Source organism: Halichondria panicea, chromosome 1 (assembly GCF_963675165.1).
Source record: "Halichondria panicea chromosome 1, odHalPani1.1, whole genome shotgun sequence".
Lineage (NCBI taxonomy): Eukaryota > Metazoa > Porifera > Demospongiae > Suberitida > Halichondriidae > Halichondria > Halichondria panicea.
Genome location: NC_087377.1, coordinates 14,747,997 through 14,764,996, shown reverse-complemented (window position 1 = coordinate 14,764,996; position 17,000 = coordinate 14,747,997). Strand labels below are relative to the sequence as shown.

At 38.9% G+C, this 17,000-nt stretch overlaps 3 protein-coding genes across 3 annotated transcripts; all 3 read left to right on the top strand.

The window, feature by feature from the left end:
* The first annotated feature begins 1,632 nt into the window (after positions 1–1,632).
* Positions 1,633–5,664, top strand: LOC135340741 (uncharacterized). Its single transcript, XM_064537137.1, has 8 exons — positions 1,633–1,775; positions 1,913–2,136; positions 2,329–2,548; positions 3,070–3,246; positions 3,828–4,034; positions 4,246–4,304; positions 5,029–5,204; positions 5,391–5,664. Exons 1-8 carry the CDS (start codon positions 1,712–1,714, stop codon positions 5,602–5,604), a joined length of 1,341 nt encoding a protein of 446 aa, XP_064393207.1. The 5' UTR covers positions 1,633–1,711; the 3' UTR covers positions 5,605–5,664.
* A 2,247-nt stretch (positions 5,665–7,911) lies between these two features.
* LOC135352035 (uncharacterized) lies at positions 7,912–11,091 on the top strand. Its single transcript, XM_064551137.1, has 9 exons — positions 7,912–8,073; positions 8,195–8,488; positions 9,319–9,597; positions 9,660–9,863; positions 9,922–10,125; positions 10,178–10,363; positions 10,431–10,556; positions 10,617–10,738; positions 10,791–11,091. Exons 1-9 carry the CDS (start codon positions 8,001–8,003, stop codon positions 10,818–10,820), a joined length of 1,518 nt encoding a protein of 505 aa, XP_064407207.1. The 5' UTR covers positions 7,912–8,000; the 3' UTR covers positions 10,821–11,091.
* A 3,087-nt stretch (positions 11,092–14,178) lies between these two features.
* LOC135352036 (uncharacterized protein DDB_G0274171-like) lies at positions 14,179–16,879 on the top strand. The gene is made up of 6 exons (XM_064551138.1): positions 14,179–14,627; positions 14,877–15,053; positions 15,147–15,323; positions 15,412–15,646; positions 16,311–16,506; positions 16,677–16,879. The coding sequence occupies exons 1-6, from the start codon at positions 14,252–14,254 to the stop codon at positions 16,734–16,736; spliced, it is 1,221 nt and encodes a 406-aa protein (XP_064407208.1). The 5' UTR covers positions 14,179–14,251; the 3' UTR covers positions 16,737–16,879.
* The last annotated feature ends 121 nt before the right edge of the window (positions 16,880–17,000 follow it).

Here is a 17,000-nt window from a genome sequence, read left to right as displayed (position 1 = left end):
TATAGAGAGATAGTAAAAGGGCTATAGATACTTATAAGCATATGCTTTGCTGTACAAATTCCAGTGCACTATAGGATCATACGATTATAGCTTAATAAATGTATAAGTATATTATTGACATGGCATTGACAGTGATTGATTATTACATCATAGTGCATGAGAACACTGAAGTTGAGTCAACTAGATAGCTAGATAAGTGGAGAGAAACCACTTTTGAGCCTGGATGATGAATGCAAGGATCTCCACAAACAGGATGTATAAGTTCATAGTGTATGGGAAGGGAAGTTGTTTGTATGGTATATAGACTCTACTGTCTTTGATATGGCATTGTGTGTACTGTAACAACATAGCTGCGGGGGGTATATGCGTATATGTGTACACTGGGTCTCATCTGGTCTTTTGTTACAATTTAGTAGTATTGTTCTTTGACAAAAGTTGCGGTCACCTCTGATGCATGTGTCTATGCATGCCCACTGCAGCTGGTTGTGTTAATAATGTTGACATGGTTGCTAGGAAACAGTTATATGTATATAGTAAAAGAACTGCAACTGGTACATGCATGCATGTAGGCAGATACATACATGATTGTGCAGGCTGCTGCTTAGTAATGAAATTATAAGACGGGGTGTCTCTATTCACTGGACTGGACTACTGGACTCACCTTTCTTATTTACATTATGCACTTGTCAACAATGTGTGCTGAGCACACTAAAAAGCGTGCAATACGCGACGTGTGCTCAGAACACTTTTTTTAAGGAGAATCAGATCGATAGAAGCAGTATAGAGTTGTTTTTCATAATACTTAGCAATGGTATAATTAATACTTGACAATTATATCTGCCTCTGATAGGATCACCAGCAGTTAGGATGATATTGGGACTGGAGGAGTAATCATCAAACCTTAGGCCAGGAATATCAAGTGTAGCTATTTATTATAATACATGATTGCTAAAAGACTCTGTTGACTACACACACACTTCAAAACTGAGTCATGTCGCCAGGAAAATCTATATACCTTGGGTTGAAAAATGTTTCGTCAGTGATTTTGTCCGAGAACATCACAAGCAAGCTATGGTATATGGTGTCTATAATTAATTTTGTTTAATACTGTGACATGCACCTGGCGGTATAACTGCCAACGAGTTTGTGCTGACTCTGCAGGTCATTTTTTGCACTATATACAGTTAAGTATAGTGCACTACACTGTATTAATACTAAAACAACTCTGCTGCTTCCATCTCCTTACAAGTGCATAATCTACCCATGTAAAAGGAAGGTGAGTGCAGTGAATAGATACACTCATGCAATAAGACCACGAATGTTGTAGATTATTATTATAATGGTTTATTCCTAATTATGTATAAGTATATATGCATGCACTCCTTTTTGGGAATCTACCTTGTGTGCATGGGCGAAGACAGCAAGTGTATATCAAAGCGTCCACTCTCTTTTGGGAATCTAGCTTGTGTGCATGGGTGAAGACGGCAAGTGTATATCAAAGCGTGCACTCTCTTTTGGGAAAATAGCTTGTGTGCATGGTGAAGACAGCAAGTGTATGCATGTCAACAGGATATGGTTATCTTCCTATAGATATCGCTCATGGTGCAATAATTATTATGGCAATGGTATAAAAGCACAGGTTGACACTGCAGCCTATATTAAACTGTGAGTTAGTGATTTAATTCAGCAGGACTCGTGATTTCAGCAAGACATGAAGACAGCATTGATTTTTTTTATGCTCATTGGGAGCTGTGTTCTGTCTGTAAATGGTTTAGGTAAGGGCTTCATAGTTTACAGTGGAGATATGCATGTCTATACTGCACATGCTAGATCAGTGCATTCAGTATATAACCCTGCATTCCTAACCTGCTACCACACCAATTGCAATCTATTGTGTCCACTGTCATTATAGATTTCACCTTGAAAAGATATGGCAGGAGAGTACTTGCCAACAGCGTCATAGACATCAGCCGAGTTGGTCGTGAATACAGGTCGTACTACTCCTGGTCTAGTCGGACATCCTATACTAACGAAGGACCTCTTGTGTGCCACACTGAAATCCCTAACTGCTGTCGTAATGTTGATGATCCATTTGAAAATGAGGAAAATGGAGAGTGGTTCTATCCCGATGGGCAGGTTAGTGGCTATAAGTTAACTATAATTAATCTATAGCAGAGCTGTATAGTAATTATGGTGTATAACTCTTTGTTCTAATTGAATATGCATGTACCATGCATGAACTATAATAATTTGAATATGTATCATGAACTATCTTTAATATATTGAATATTGAATGATTGTGCATGTGATTGCACTTGTATTCTGCAGGTTGTTGGCAGTTCCCAGCGGGTCAACAACTTTTATGTGACCAGAGCACGCCAAGAGCTGCATCTGCATAGTTATTCAGCAAACGGCCCAACTGGAGTGTACTGCTGTGATGTTCAGAGTGTCAATGGCTCGGGCAACATCACTGCTGAGTATGTATCCGAAACAAACTACACAAGTATCAACTCTTCCACTAGCAAGTGTGTCGGATTGTACACTTATTGTGAGTATAAACCATGCATGCATGTGCTATATATTTTCCAATGCATGAGCACATGCAGTCTGCACTCTCATATAAATTATACTGGCTTATATATAATTATAAGTCACATTGTGTTTTAAAATTGAGATTATTTTCTGATTGTTACATGGAGGAAAGTCGTCCGTAATATGTAATATTGTTACTGCCACATGCAATGTTTTGCAAGGGGAAACTTTTAACACTTTTGCTTGTCAAACTGTTGTGATCAAGCAAAAATCATCATATGATTGTCATATATACAAGTATACGAGTATAGGTCGGTCTTATTTTGTAAGCACTCGCAAAGCTCGCATTGCCATGCAAATGTTTGATACTTGCAAAGCATTGTGGATGTTATACATATATATCTTGTAATTGTCATTAGTTGCATGGTTAATATAGTACCAATCCATATTCGTTAATTAGTTAAATCGTGGACGTTTTGTGTTTTCACATTAATGTTCACCATGCATGCATACACTGTATTATTGCATTGTATACAGCTCAGTTACGACTCTGCCGTGATTTCTCAATTGGCAATGGATTGGTGACGTATGACTCTCCTTATATTCCTGGAAGAGTGGCTAGCATCTCTTGCAACCGAGGATTTAGCTTGGTTGGTAGTTCTGAACGGACTTGCACCAACAGAGGATGGAGTGGAACAACACCCATTTGTGCCTGTGAGTGCTCATTATTATCTGCAGGAGCAAATGAGGAGATACTATACGCAGATTCTGTATCGTCTTGCTATGTACAAATAATTTATTGCCAACTGCTAAGTGCTGCTAACATTATTTAATGATATTCACTATTATCAGATCAAACACGTTATCAGCCGCAATGTACAGAGCACTTAGCACATTACAAACAAGGAAATGTGGTTAGACGATAATAATTATAGTGATTCCGCAATACTATGCATATAGTAGGACGCTCGATCCATCTCCTCATTTGCTCTGTGATGAGGCCAAGTGTGGCTATTTTTAAATCTCCAGTCTCAATTTAACACATAAATTTGCCTCCTTATATAGTCTGTAAACTAGGCGTATATAGTCATTTTTGTGTCTATATAGACGTGTTAGTATAATTTATATCAACCATAATTATGCCTCGAGGCGTAGTTATATTACTGCAAGTACGTTACTGGCTCTTAACTATATGATTATAATTATGCCACAGCTTATAATTTATATGATGCAAATGAAGGGCGGTCATGTCATTAAAATATAGCACTTGTATATGTAGCTTCAATTTAATATAGATGATTGCGGGCCTCTACCAGCCCCAAGAAATGGAAGTGTGGATACCTCTACCGGTACAACAGTAGGGAAGACTGCCACTTACAGCTGTAACGCAGGCTACAATTTGAGTGGCAGTTCAACCCGATCCTGCCAATACAATTCTTACAGCAGATACAGCAGTTACCGGTATGCAAGTGGCTGGTCTTCATCTGCACCAATCTGTGTGGGTAAGTTCTTCACTCTACTGTACAGTATCTTTTCATTTTGACTGGAACACATGTTACACAGTATATATATAGGCTAGCTATAATTTATATTCTCCGTGGCTTTCCTGTTCCAGAGTACTGGAAATTGTCTACTCCTTATTTAATCAGTATACACATGCAAGCTCCGCATAATTATTTTTCATCACATCCGCATACTTATTTTTCATCACAGATGAGGCAAAGATGCAGCTGATGTTTTCACCTACTTCGGGTAGCTGTTTGAATTGGGAAGTAAGTACTCTGGTGCATGCATGCATGCATGGTTATAAGTATTTGAACAGAGAAAGTTTAGGCAAACTTTTGAAGCATTGTGGTTGTGACAGTCTGTTTCTTAATAATTATCAGTAATCTGAGTGTGCACTCTTGCCATGGTGAACCACTATAAGTGCATGTGCATCTATGAGAGACTTCAAAGCAGATTTTTGGTTACATCACACTGACAGCATGGGTGCTGCATGACAGCCATTGTGGCGTATTTATTATCAGTATGGTCAGTATGGTGGTGTACACATGCATATAATGCATGTCTCTTCACACACAGGATGGTAAGTATACATGTAGTGTATGGAAAGGGAAAGTTAATTGGTTGTGGATATCACCATATAAAAGTGCCTTTGAATTGGCTGGCTAGGTCTACAACGTATACTGCTTTAGCAGGCTCAACGCCATTTTGTATGTATTATAGGTGTGGATATAGTAGTCTAATTCTGGCTGTATAATTATCAAACATATATAGCAAACATTAAGAATATACCACAGCATAATTATTCTTGTATGTAAATATTGCTTTTCAGCACACACTCCAATAAATTTTTAATTCCTATGATTTTAAAAAATTCAGGTGGTGCGCTAATATATGCCCCCACGCACTGATCACTCAAAACATATTCTGAACAGATGATGCTATCGGGTTATTATGTTTACCGTGACATTTGCTAATGATATGATTATACAGGAATCCAGGGCTAATAGAATCACACTCGCTTTCATTGGAGCCATTCAAGAAGTGCTACTCAATTATGCATCTATTGCTCTGCCGCATATCAATTTTGCGAATTTGACACACTCTCCATTTTCGGTAGAAAGGAGTTTTTTCAGTTGTCGCTCGTCCCAGACTGAGGCCCATTTCAGGTAAACGTTATCACAACTAACTATCTTATAAGCAAGCAAGTATTATACACACAGCTAGTTACGGCTTACATGCTTGTCTCCATTTAAAAATTGGTATGCATTGGTTAACAATTATAGTCGAAAAATTCTATAATCAGAGATGCTTGACGACACTTGCATTAAATTTTTGTTTTTCTGACTTGATAGGACCACTTTATTCGGTCTTGAGAATGTATCTGCTCATGAGATGGTCAAAGTCATTCAACGTTGGGTCTCCTCTGCTCCTTCTGTCAAAATTCAGTGGTATGTTGTTGACATTGTCAAGAGTTGCCCTGTGGCTATACCTTCTGATTTCTATGCCGAGTGTGCAGTTAATCCTGACAAGAAACAGTGTGGGAAGAAATGCAATGATAAGCCGTAGTAAATTTCTATAACTGTTGGAAAGACAATGTTGTACATAATTACGTATATAGATCTCAATGTATATTATTATGCTGATTGTGAATGTTCCAATTAAGAATTATAATGTGGCTGCAATGGATAATTTAGGCAGAGTGCATGTACATGCATGCATGTGCGATTCTATAAGGAGGCAAGCTATAATTATATAGACCACAATGTAGCTGGGTTCTTTGCACTTCCTTTGGGGATCTTCTATTAAATAGGCAAAACAATTAAGTCAACATGTGGTACATGCATGGTGGTCATTAGTATCTTAGCCTTCTCCCCATGCCTACTCCCTTTCTTTGTTAATCACTTATATATGCATGGACTGGTGGTCAAGTTATAATACAAGAGATAAGACATTGTTATAGAGGAGGTATGACACGCATTTCGTGATCTTTTTTTCCAATCTTTCTGGCATTGGTTTTCAATGTATAGTGTGCTCCCTATGCATAATAACTCTGTTATTCTGTAACTATATAAGGCTTTTCAAAGTTAAGGGTAGTATAGACTACACCTAGATCAAACTGTTTCCGTTGCTGAACCCCAGTGAATCCCTATTCAGTTACGAGATATATGCTTGCTACAAGAGGTGAGAGCACTGCACCCTTTATAAATATCTTGACGAGTTCTAACCAGGACCTCAGCTGGAGAAACACTATAGCTAGCCATTATAGAGACCTTGAGCAAAACACATAGAGCTAGCTAAACAGTCAGTTATAAACTTTCTACAAGCCCAGAGTTTGTCGTGGCAAGGTCGTGGTAAACTGCCAGCTAAGCAAACCACCTCCACCTAAAGTTGCATATTATGCGAGTATGCAACGTTAGAGGAGCGGCAGGGACAGATCCAAGAAATTTACATTGGTGGGGTTTTGGAACAGAGCACGCTGAAAAGTGTGGGGTTACGCCTCGATCCTGCATATGACATTGTAGTCACACGGTGCACATGCATGCACTAGCTACATATAGTCTACAAACAAATCTATTATAAACAGTTTGTCAGAAAATAGTGTATATATATAGCATTGAATATAGCCTTCGTAGATGATGTTGTACTGGCAGACATCCTATATATACATTCACTTTCTCTTTGAAAGAATAAAGTCAGCTGGTATAGTCTTTATATAGATGGTATCTTGTATGTATGTAGTATATTCATGCTAAATAGATGCAGAGTTCTATTTAGCTATGTGTAGAGTCATATAGATACAGTACAGAGTTTTTCAGGTTGCTTGTAAAAGTTGAATTGTGGAAATTTGACTCACGTGATGTTTTGCTCACGTGCCTTAGCCTTATAAGTTAAAATTAAAGTGGGCAGGGAGTACAGGCATTGTCAGCTATAGCTAGCTGAACAACTAATAATTCTCCAGCATACATACAATAATAATTATGAAAGAATTGTGTGTATGTATATAGCCTTCGTAGAGATGATGTTGTACTGGCAGACATCCTATATACATTCACTTTCTCTCTGAAAGAATAAAGTCAGCTGGTATAGTCTTTATATAGGTGGTATCTTTCTACCATTCCAAAAATCATCATAAATCAGCTCAAAATTTGAACTGCTAATAGTTAATGAGCAAAAAAAGCAGTTGCAAGACTCACTTACTATGCACATATACATGTATACCACCCAGTATAATTATGGGCAATGAATTAATTTTTACCCGCAGCTTTTAGAAAACCACATGCAGTGCTCTGTTTAGCCATCTATATGGTTTAGCCTATACACCTCTGTACTCATGCAGTTGCAAACACTTATAGCTCCAGTACAATTGAGGTGTTATAGGTGGGCTGACATGCATGATCAGCTGAGATATCTGATGACTAGACACAGCTAAAGTCTAGCTATCTTAGTAAATCTAGATCTATCTTATACACTGATGTAGCCTTATTAGGCCCTGATAAATCGGAATAATTTTAGCATAATAGGTGTCTAATAATATTGGGCATTGTTGCATTATGAGTGGGCAGATCAAAGGAAACACTGTGCCAATATCTGCCATATGGCACAGGTCAAATGGTGAACTGTGCCACTATCTAGATACTGGCATAGTATGGCTGAAGTTACCTAAAGCCCACCCTCCACCCAGTAACCTGAAACGGTCCCTTTTATAGTATTGAGGCCTTGTGAAGGAGGCTAAGCTGATCACTCGTGCGCACATTGGTATTGGCAGAGACTCACAGTAGACATAATACTAAACAGCTAATCTAAAAGGTTTCACATTGTTCTCTTATAGTATGTCGCTGTGTCTACTGTTTTGGAGTTTCCCTGGGAAAGCACCCTTTATGTGACTAAATCACCATGACTGCATGTTTGGGACCTCTCATTTATCCTACTTCAAGTAATACAGTGCATGTGAATCCACTGTAATGGAGTTGCTGCTGGAGCTGTTTCTTGTCATCTGCATATCAGGAGTGGAAGTGTCTACTCAAATTATTCCAGGTATATAGATATATGCTCATGTATATAGATTTCCGAAACAAAACACAATGCATGATATTGCATAATCAATTTTTTATAGGGGTATAATAGGTAATAGTGCATTTTACTTGCATGCATGCAGAAGTGCTGAATGGCCCAGTGACACAGACTGTCCCTGAGACACAGTCTGAAGCTCAGTTCACCTGTCATGCTCGAGCCTCTGCCGTATTCTGGTACATCAATGGAGATGATCTCTTTATCAGTGTTCCAAATTGGATAATACTGTATGACGATATACATGACTTTGCTAATGTTGAGGTGACGAGAAGACTCGGTGTGATAACTCAAGGGCGTAATGGGACAAAGATTGAGTGTTTTGCTACAGGCTCTGATCAGGGCACTGATAGATCTGCACCTGCTTTTCTGTATACTATCGGTAAGTATTTGTATTTTAACAATAATATGATGCTATAATAATGGGCAAGATGTCCAATTCATCAAGCGACGCATCCGCGCTATATTAACGCCGAGTATTTTACAATGATCTATTTGTGCCTGTTGTGCATGTGAGGTTTGTTTGTTTTGCACATGCGGTTTTATATTGGCACGGTATAGTAATGTAACAGTGTGCCGCTATCATGAATTACTACAAGTGCCAATAATCTGATTTTGTAGCATGCAGGCAGGCATTTCCTAAAACACGTTCTGAATTGAAGGTTCCGTTACGTATTTAGTAAAAATTAAGTAAAGTGTGGAGGAAAGTATGAGTGTTTAATTTGTCTTATTTCACACAAATTTAGTATCAAAATGTAGCCCATTTATCTGTACAGTTTTCATGGAAATGTTTTGGATATGTTGTAGCTTGTTCATTCACCTACACAATGGTATCAGCACCACAAAGGTTCCAATCAAAAGATATCAATATTTAACTACAACTGCTCACACATACTCTCTAAGCTGGATGCACTGTATATATATACTTCAGCTGTGAATGTACTCCACAGATTCATGATTAGCTTGATGACACTTCAAGTGCATGATACCAATTAGTCTGGCACACCAATTAGTCTGTCACACCCATGGTGATGCTTGCACTGAGTGACCAGTGCATGGCACACCCTTTTACCACAACATTAAAAGGCATGGCACACTAACAATTGAATTAAGGTACCATTGTATGTATAGTGAGTTACTCTGTCTGCATGTCTGTTCTGCATGTGTAGCTCATCTGACTGCTTTAAAGGATTTTTTTTACTTTACGTGCAGCTCTTCCATCACCACCAAATGGATTCAGTTACTCTATTCCGAGCAGCTCAGCCAATGAAGTCAGTGTGACTGTCGATTGGGACCCTCCTACTGCGTTTTGTAATAGAGATAACGTCACCTACACAGTGACCATCTCACCTCCGGCCCAGCTCTCTGCTACTGTCCTCACATCCACCTCTTTTACTATGACTGCTCAATACAATGTGGACTACAATATCAGTGTTGTGGCTACCAACTGTGCTGGGAGCAGTGCAACCGCTATGTATAACTTTAGTATTGGTGAGATAACAGCATTATTACTTTTGCTATTCAAAAATTAACACGCTTCTTATCCCTCTCAGAGGGCTGTCTTGTTTTGACCGACCCCATGAATGGAATATTTGGACTAGTCTCCAACAGATTGCCAGGATCCATGGTAACCATCCAGTGTGTAGCTGGGTATGTATCTGCTATTAAGATGGTGACTTGTGAGGATACACTGATGTGGAGTCCAGACCTTGAGGGTATTGAGTGTACATCATTAACTCAGCCTCCTCCCACAACTCGTAAGTTAAGTTTTTGATAGTATGGACATTTAATAACAATAATCATTCATCACTCCAGCTCCTTCAATGAACTGCACAGTTCCACTGCCCTCACCACAGAATGGTACCATCAGCGATCATTCAGTACCAGCTATACCCGGTACACAAGTGACCTTCCAGTGTAACGATGGGCTATTCCCCGAGGGGCTACTGACTGCCACATGCCTAGATACAGGAGAGTGGGACAATAAATCAGGGGAGATTGTCTGCAGAAGAGAATCTAGTGAGTAAATTCTTTATCTGCATTTCCCATCTCCCAATGTATACTCATGCAGTTTCCTGTGTCCTGCCTGCCCCTCCTCTCAATGGAGTGTTACTCAACACAAACAATCAGAACACTAACCAAACTGAGGGCTCAGTCATTACCTTCCAATGTGGTCTTGGGTTCTCACTGGTGGGTGCAGCGACTGCCACTTGTAACAACTCCGGTCTCTGGTATCCTGACCCGGCTCTATTGGAGTGTAAGTTCGGCTTTGTGTCACAGTGTCTACGTGATGTATACTGTTATACTGGCATATAATTATATAGGTGTGGAAGTGACAAGCGGAAGCATTGCTGCTGTAGCTGGACGTGTTGTTAGCGGTGTGTTTGTGGTGGCACCGATAGTCATGTGGCTCATACTTCTCTTAGTCAGTCTCGTCAACAAAGGAAAACGTGAGGGCCAATTGCACGAAACGTAACAATTATTATGTGATTTGCCCCTTGAACATGCAGACAGTCAACTGTCAGACAACGAACTACTAAAAGCCCCGTCTGGTTCAGTACATGAGGAAGTTGGTCTAGCAATGTCACCAAAAGTACAAGAAATCCAATTAGAGTCAAATAATAAAAAACAAGTGAGAAAATCAGGTTTAATGTTGTGTAATTAATATCCTATATCCCATGCAGACGGAAAATCTATACATTCAGTCGCAGTAAAAACCATGCTGAAGAAATCGATACGTGCATGAGTATAATATTATAATAGCTATAAATATGGCTAAAGTTGATAGCAGCTTTTGAATTAACTTAACTGTTTATTTGTTAATTTACATGCACGCAAGCAAAAGTATATTTCCAGTCACAGTTGTTTTTTTTACATGCAGGATATAATTTTATATAGACTATAATTTATAATAGTGTCTGTTTACTTATAATTATAGCTGTGTAGTTTTGGAGATAGATTATATACGCTCCACAAAATCTTGAACTACTATAATTATAGGCAATATTTTTCTAGTGTATACAGTTCTGGAAGCGAAGCGACTTGGCTAATCCAAGCCTTCGCTTTTTAGTATAGTCTGTATATAACGTCAAATTATATGCCCACCGCATACATACCAAAATAATAATAATAATCACCCCGCCAAATGTAGTCTGCACGCATTTTATCTTTGGCTACAATAATTATTAGAATAGCCATGCGGTATATACTCTATATTGGTGATGGCAAACAGTATTGCAATAACGGAGAGTGTTCATGAGACAAAGCAGAAAACAAGTAAACTCTGTGCACATGAGAACTATAAGTATACATGCATGCATGCATGATGCAGTACTATAATAATAATTAAATATAGAATGTATAAGCAGTTGATCCAGCTGAGAGCAATTCATCGCTCAAGATTCACATTTTTTTTTATCACAAACGCAGGGTAGAGACGTTTGCCTATCATGTGCATTGTCCACTGTAATGTTGAACAAGGTAACTGCCTCTGACAAGAGTCAAAGGATGGGTGCATGTACATGCAGCAGTATCACAACATGCATGCATGCACAGGTACAGTATAATTGATAGAACTCGAAAAAACTGGACAATAGAGATCTAGCTATATATAGCTCATATATAGAATTATATGACCAAGATAATCTATATAATTATGTAAACTGTTTGTTATCGAATTATAGTCTAGACTTATAATGATACTGAAGTCCTATGTATAATAATTATTACAGTGCATGCCTTTCGAGTGTTTCTTTGACAAGTATTATAGCTACAAGTAACTCGAGCTTCATGTGTCTAAAAAAATGTGTACACAACTGGCCCTAACTCCCTGGACCGACTTCTCATATAATTCTTTTTAAAATTAATCACGTCTTGCTTCGCATATACACGGATGCATGTAGTTCATAAGGGTCTATATCCTCTAACCATGCATGCATGGTGACTACTAAAATATCCGGTATTATAGAAGTGGTTAAATTCTATAGCACGTCCCCCCCACCAATCCCCATTCAGCACATGTATAGCATCCTCCAATCATTGAAAGTCTTCTGGGTTTCCTGTCAGTCCACACAATATACAGCTCACATTCTTCTCTCTGAATATAGTCACTGTGTCTATATACTGTGGGAACTTCCCTGGTATAGCACCCTTCATGTGTACTCCATGCATGGCTTGATAATAATTACCCTTTGCATGCATGCATGACCTTAATCTGAACAGTAGTGTATATTCAAGTCCCTTCATGTATATAATTATACATGACTGTATAATACTTTTGACATGATTGTATTGTGATTGAAGAAGACTGCCTGGTAGGCCTGTGCCAAATATTAAAATTTGTTCCACCTATTATTATTCGCACTTGATCAGCCTATTATTCAAATTATTCAACATACACAGCAGCAAAATAAACACCTATAGCACCAAAAAATGGTCAATTTCAGCAGCAAAATAAGCACAAAAATATGGTTTCAACATTGATTGGACTAACAATCGTAAAATTAGATTTACTGCTTGCCATGTAAAATGTGGGAATGTTCTGAGCTACTGCGCATGTGCAACTCAATGAAACTATTTTCACAGTGCCTATTATTCAAATTGTAAAAAAACTGCCTATTATTCAAAAAATGGTGTGTGGTTTTGACGCAAGTGCGTGACTATTGTGGCAACTATCATGCATGGGGGAATAATTTTTGTTGTTGTGAATTGTACAACATGAGTTGCTGGATTATACATAACTGTATACTGAGCTATAATTATAGGCTGACACGTTTTGATTTCTGTTTGGTCTAATTCTTGCTTCACTCTATACTAGATCTAAGTCTTATAACTATTTATTTTATATATGAGTCTTCTTTACTGTTTAAGGCTTTCACATTGAATTGTCACTGTGTCTATACTGTTTAGGAAGCCTTCATGTGTGCACTCTATGACTGGATCTGTGCAATAATTATGAGATTAATAGCACGAGTAACAAGCAAAGGCAAGGTTTCTAATTACACAAGGCGTATACGAGTGATTACCTTGCCAGCTAGGGTGTTATGAGTGCTATTAATATTACCCTTTAATATTGCACACGAAATGATTTCTAATCGTATGATGCAGTTCTCTGCAGTTTTGTAACATTTTTGGACGCGGCCGTTATTTGAAAACAAGCCCCCGGGCAATTACTCGCTTGACGACGTGCAATTACTGATACGGGGCTGTGTTTCTAAGGACAGACTTTTTACAGTGTGTGCATGGTTTTGTGATCACCTTTACTATACGTCTATAAATTGAGAGGGGGTTTAGTGTAACTATGTAATAAAGGATTCTATACACATGTACGTTGTATTATGGTAACCATCCAAGTTTATTACACTTCGATGGTTACCATAATACAACTACATGTAAATCTATTTACCAGAGATCTTCGTCACACCCAAAACTCCGAGTCACCAATATACAACTACATGTAATCTATTTACCAGAGATCTTTGTCACACCCAAAACTCCGAGTCACCAATATACCTTACAAGATAACAATAATATTGCTTGTTTTTACAGTGTTTCACAAGGTCACCAATATCGGTCGACAAAACTCCACGTGGTGAAATCCAGAATGTACATGGTATACCTGCATGCATGCATGTATGTATAATTATACTTAGCCTCGACCCCAGGCTGATCCGTCTCCAATTGAACGCTATAGGTCACCTCCTCTATAATGATTTACTGCATACATGTATACCGCATGAAATATTATAAGATATCCACAGAGGAAGGCGAGCTGGCCTCACAGGATATGATTTCAAGCATAGCTTATCGATCAGCTTTATATATATGCTTTAACCATAATTATTTCCGCTAAAGTTTAGAACTTGAATTGCCCCTTCTATATATCACAAGTCAATAATGGAGACCTTGTAACTGTGGTGGTGGACTCTATACAGGAGGTCAGGATGTTGGATGTTGTCTTACAAAACACAGGATAGAGATCCTTTCAAATGCAAACCACCTGGCTGTTGCAATCGCCTGTCACAATGTGTCATAAAATTATAATTGCTTTGCACATGTGCATTAGATATCTAGCTAAGAGAACATCTCTATATAAAGGTTCAAGCCAAATAATGAGTTATAAGACAACATTAACAATTGAACAATCATGGATTTGAGAATTTCACTCTCTTTACTTGTGCTTGCTGGCTCCATTGGAGTGATCACTGCTATTGCCATAGATTTTTCCATAGATTGCTCATTTGTTCGATGTGGTCTACCCCCTAAATGCAACCGAGAGGACTTATTCACTCCACCAGGCCAGTGCTGTCCTATCTGTAGGCCAGACTGCTCTGTTGTATTGTGCCCCCGGGAGCCAGAGTGTGAGAAAGGAGCAAACCTGCAGGTCCTAGTGGGAGAATGCTGCCCAATCTGTGTACCTGGTCTAGCTTGCTTGGCTGTGTCTTGCCCGAGGCTATTTTGTGAGGAAGGAGAAACTCTGGAAGTTCCTGAGGGCGAATGCTGTCCAATCTGTGTCAAAGAAGGTTGGTTTATGTCTATATGTCTACATGCATGCATGGTTCGTTGATTTACTATGCATATGCATCGCAAGTTATCTGTGTTCTATTATAATGTATAGTGATTGTACCTAATTATAAGATCACTTTAAAATTATTATCCTTTTTTACTTAATCACTACATGTATAGCTGGTATTTATCACCCAATATTCTTGAGTCATGGTTGAATTAATGATAGTAATAATAGTAATAAATCAAACATGGCCTGTTTTTAGTGTGCAAACTTCGCTGTCCACTTGGCCACCGATGTAAAATCGACAAGGGAAGTGGAGAAACATTCTGCAATCCAGACTGTGAACTGGATAACGGAGGCTGTTCATCTGATGAGATCTGCAGCCTCTTGTCAGTGCAGTGTGTGCGTGCACCCTGCCCCCCCATAGTGCAGTGCTCAGGTACATTTTACGCTCTATAGGTGCAAATGCTTCTTATTGGCTATTATTCCTATAAAGTGCTATATAATTGGTTCAAATGGCCTGTTTGTGCAGCATGCAAACTTCGCTGTCCACCTGGCCATCGATGTGAAGTTGATAAGAGAACCGGAAAAACATTCTGCATTCCAGACTGTGAACTGGATAACGGAGGCTGTTCGTCTGATCAGATCTGCAGCCTCGTATCTGTAGAGTGTGTGCGTGCACCCTGCCCCCTCACAGTGCAGTGTTCAGGTACATTTTACGCTCTATAATTATAAGCTTCTAATAATTATTATTGGCTAAAAGTGCTATAATTGGTTCAAATGGCCTGTTTGTGCAGCATGTAAACTTCACTGTCCATCCGGCCATCGATGTGAAGTTGATAAGAGAACCGGAAAAACATTCTGCAATCCAGACTGTGAACTGGATAACGGAGGCTGTTCGTCTGATCAGATCTGCAGCCTCGTGCCTGTAGAGTGTGTGCATTCACCATGTCCACCCACAGTGCAGTGCTCTTGCCCTCCAGAGTGCTCCAGGGATTACTGCACTGCCAATCGAAAGGGTCTATGCTCAAAGTGAGTTCAATTTTTCATAGCCACACATGCATGCGGAGAGATACGGGGTGTTCAAAAACTTGATATCAAATGTTTAACTGCATGAGACTATAATTATAGTATATATGCATGCCTCTGTGCGCATGCGCATGCAAGTGAGGTATATTATGGTATAGGCTGAAAAGCGTGTATATAATATGCAATAATTGATAAATTATACACTAGCAGGGTGTCATACAGGATTTTGAAGTAGAGGGGGGAAATAAGAACAGAAAATTTTGCTGGTCAACTGCTATTTCAATACCCAGTTATAGTATGTAAAATTGCCAGCTATATGGACACTCAATCATACAACTAGTATACCTGAATGCAAAAAGGGGGGGGGGAATTGGAGCTAGGGGGATATCCCCCCTTCCCCCCTGTACAACACTCTGACTAGCATGCACTGTCAATCCTACACTCTGACTATAGCATGCACTGTCACAATGCTATGTATACAACCTATATACTTGTAATAATATTATAGCAAAACCTGCATGTTAGCTATTTTGGTAGTATATTAATTATAATTATGGTAGCTTCACATAGCAGTGCTTTCATCTATACAATAAAATAATGTTTTGTCCCCTTATACATGCTATCCTCCCCCAAATATAAACTCTACTTTTTCTGGTCACACCAACAGCCCTGCGCATAATGACGCCCTCCCTCGGCCTGGTTGCACTGGATCTTGTCGCCTAACCTACTGCAGTGCGTGCATTTTTGGAGTGGAGAACCCAACGATTCCCAGCTGCGAAGAATGTCCTGATTACTCTTCCCCTAACAAGTGCTATGAGAAGTGGTCACAATGTATTGGCCGTCACTTCCACATGCAGGACCAGGTATTAACAATAATTATAGGCCTTGGTAGTTACAACGCAGTTTGTAAATGTACAAGTATATATAAGCAGTACTTGTAGACTTGTTTGTAGACTAGAATATCAAGCCCGACAAGGACTTTGAAGCATAATTATTATTTGCTCACTGAATAATAATTATCCTTTCTTTGCAGGTTACCAGTGTCTGTGATGCAGTATTTTGTGCTTCTCCTCCTTGTTCCAGAAGAGGGTAGCCATGAACATTCAGTGCACTTTATAGTGCTGTAGATCTATAGTGAAACAGTTTGCTAGAGATATAAGCTGTATAAATGATGTAGTATAGATGATGAATTAATATATACCATTAACAATTACAATAATTACAAATCACAGAAAATACTATTATAACGATAATGTTCAGCAGTTAGCTGCTTGATAGTGTTGTGGAGCAACTGCATGTGAGATCAAGGTGATCTCGAACTGCTTCAACAGAATGTCTGTCTTCTCAGCCTGAAATA

Excerpts from the sequence above, each read along its gene's own strand:
- LOC135340741 (XM_064537137.1), top strand. The coding sequence starts at position 1,712 with ATGAAGACAGCATTGATTTTTTTTATGCTCATTGGGAGCTGTGTTCTG. Across the intron at positions 1,776-1,912 it reads TCTGTCTGTAAATGGTTTAG|ATTTCACCTTGAAAAGATAT; the intron begins GTAAGGGCTTCA and ends CTGTCATTATAG. Across the intron at positions 4,305-5,028 it reads GTAGCTGTTTGAATTGGGAA|GAATCCAGGGCTAATAGAAT; the intron begins GTAAGTACTCTG and ends ATGATTATACAG.
- LOC135352035 (XM_064551137.1), top strand. The coding sequence starts at position 8,001 with ATGGAGTTGCTGCTGGAGCTGTTTCTTGTCATCTGCATATCAGGAGTG. Across the intron at positions 10,364-10,430 it reads TGACCCGGCTCTATTGGAGT|GTGTGGAAGTGACAAGCGGA; the intron begins GTAAGTTCGGCT and ends ATAATTATATAG. Across the intron at positions 10,739-10,790 it reads AGTCAAATAATAAAAAACAA|ACGGAAAATCTATACATTCA; the intron begins GTGAGAAAATCA and ends TATCCCATGCAG.
- LOC135352036 (XM_064551138.1), top strand. The coding sequence starts at position 14,252 with ATGGATTTGAGAATTTCACTCTCTTTACTTGTGCTTGCTGGCTCCATT. Across the intron at positions 14,628-14,876 it reads TCCAATCTGTGTCAAAGAAG|TGTGCAAACTTCGCTGTCCA; the intron begins GTTGGTTTATGT and ends GCCTGTTTTTAG. Across the intron at positions 15,647-16,310 it reads CGAAAGGGTCTATGCTCAAA|CCCTGCGCATAATGACGCCC; the intron begins GTGAGTTCAATT and ends TCACACCAACAG.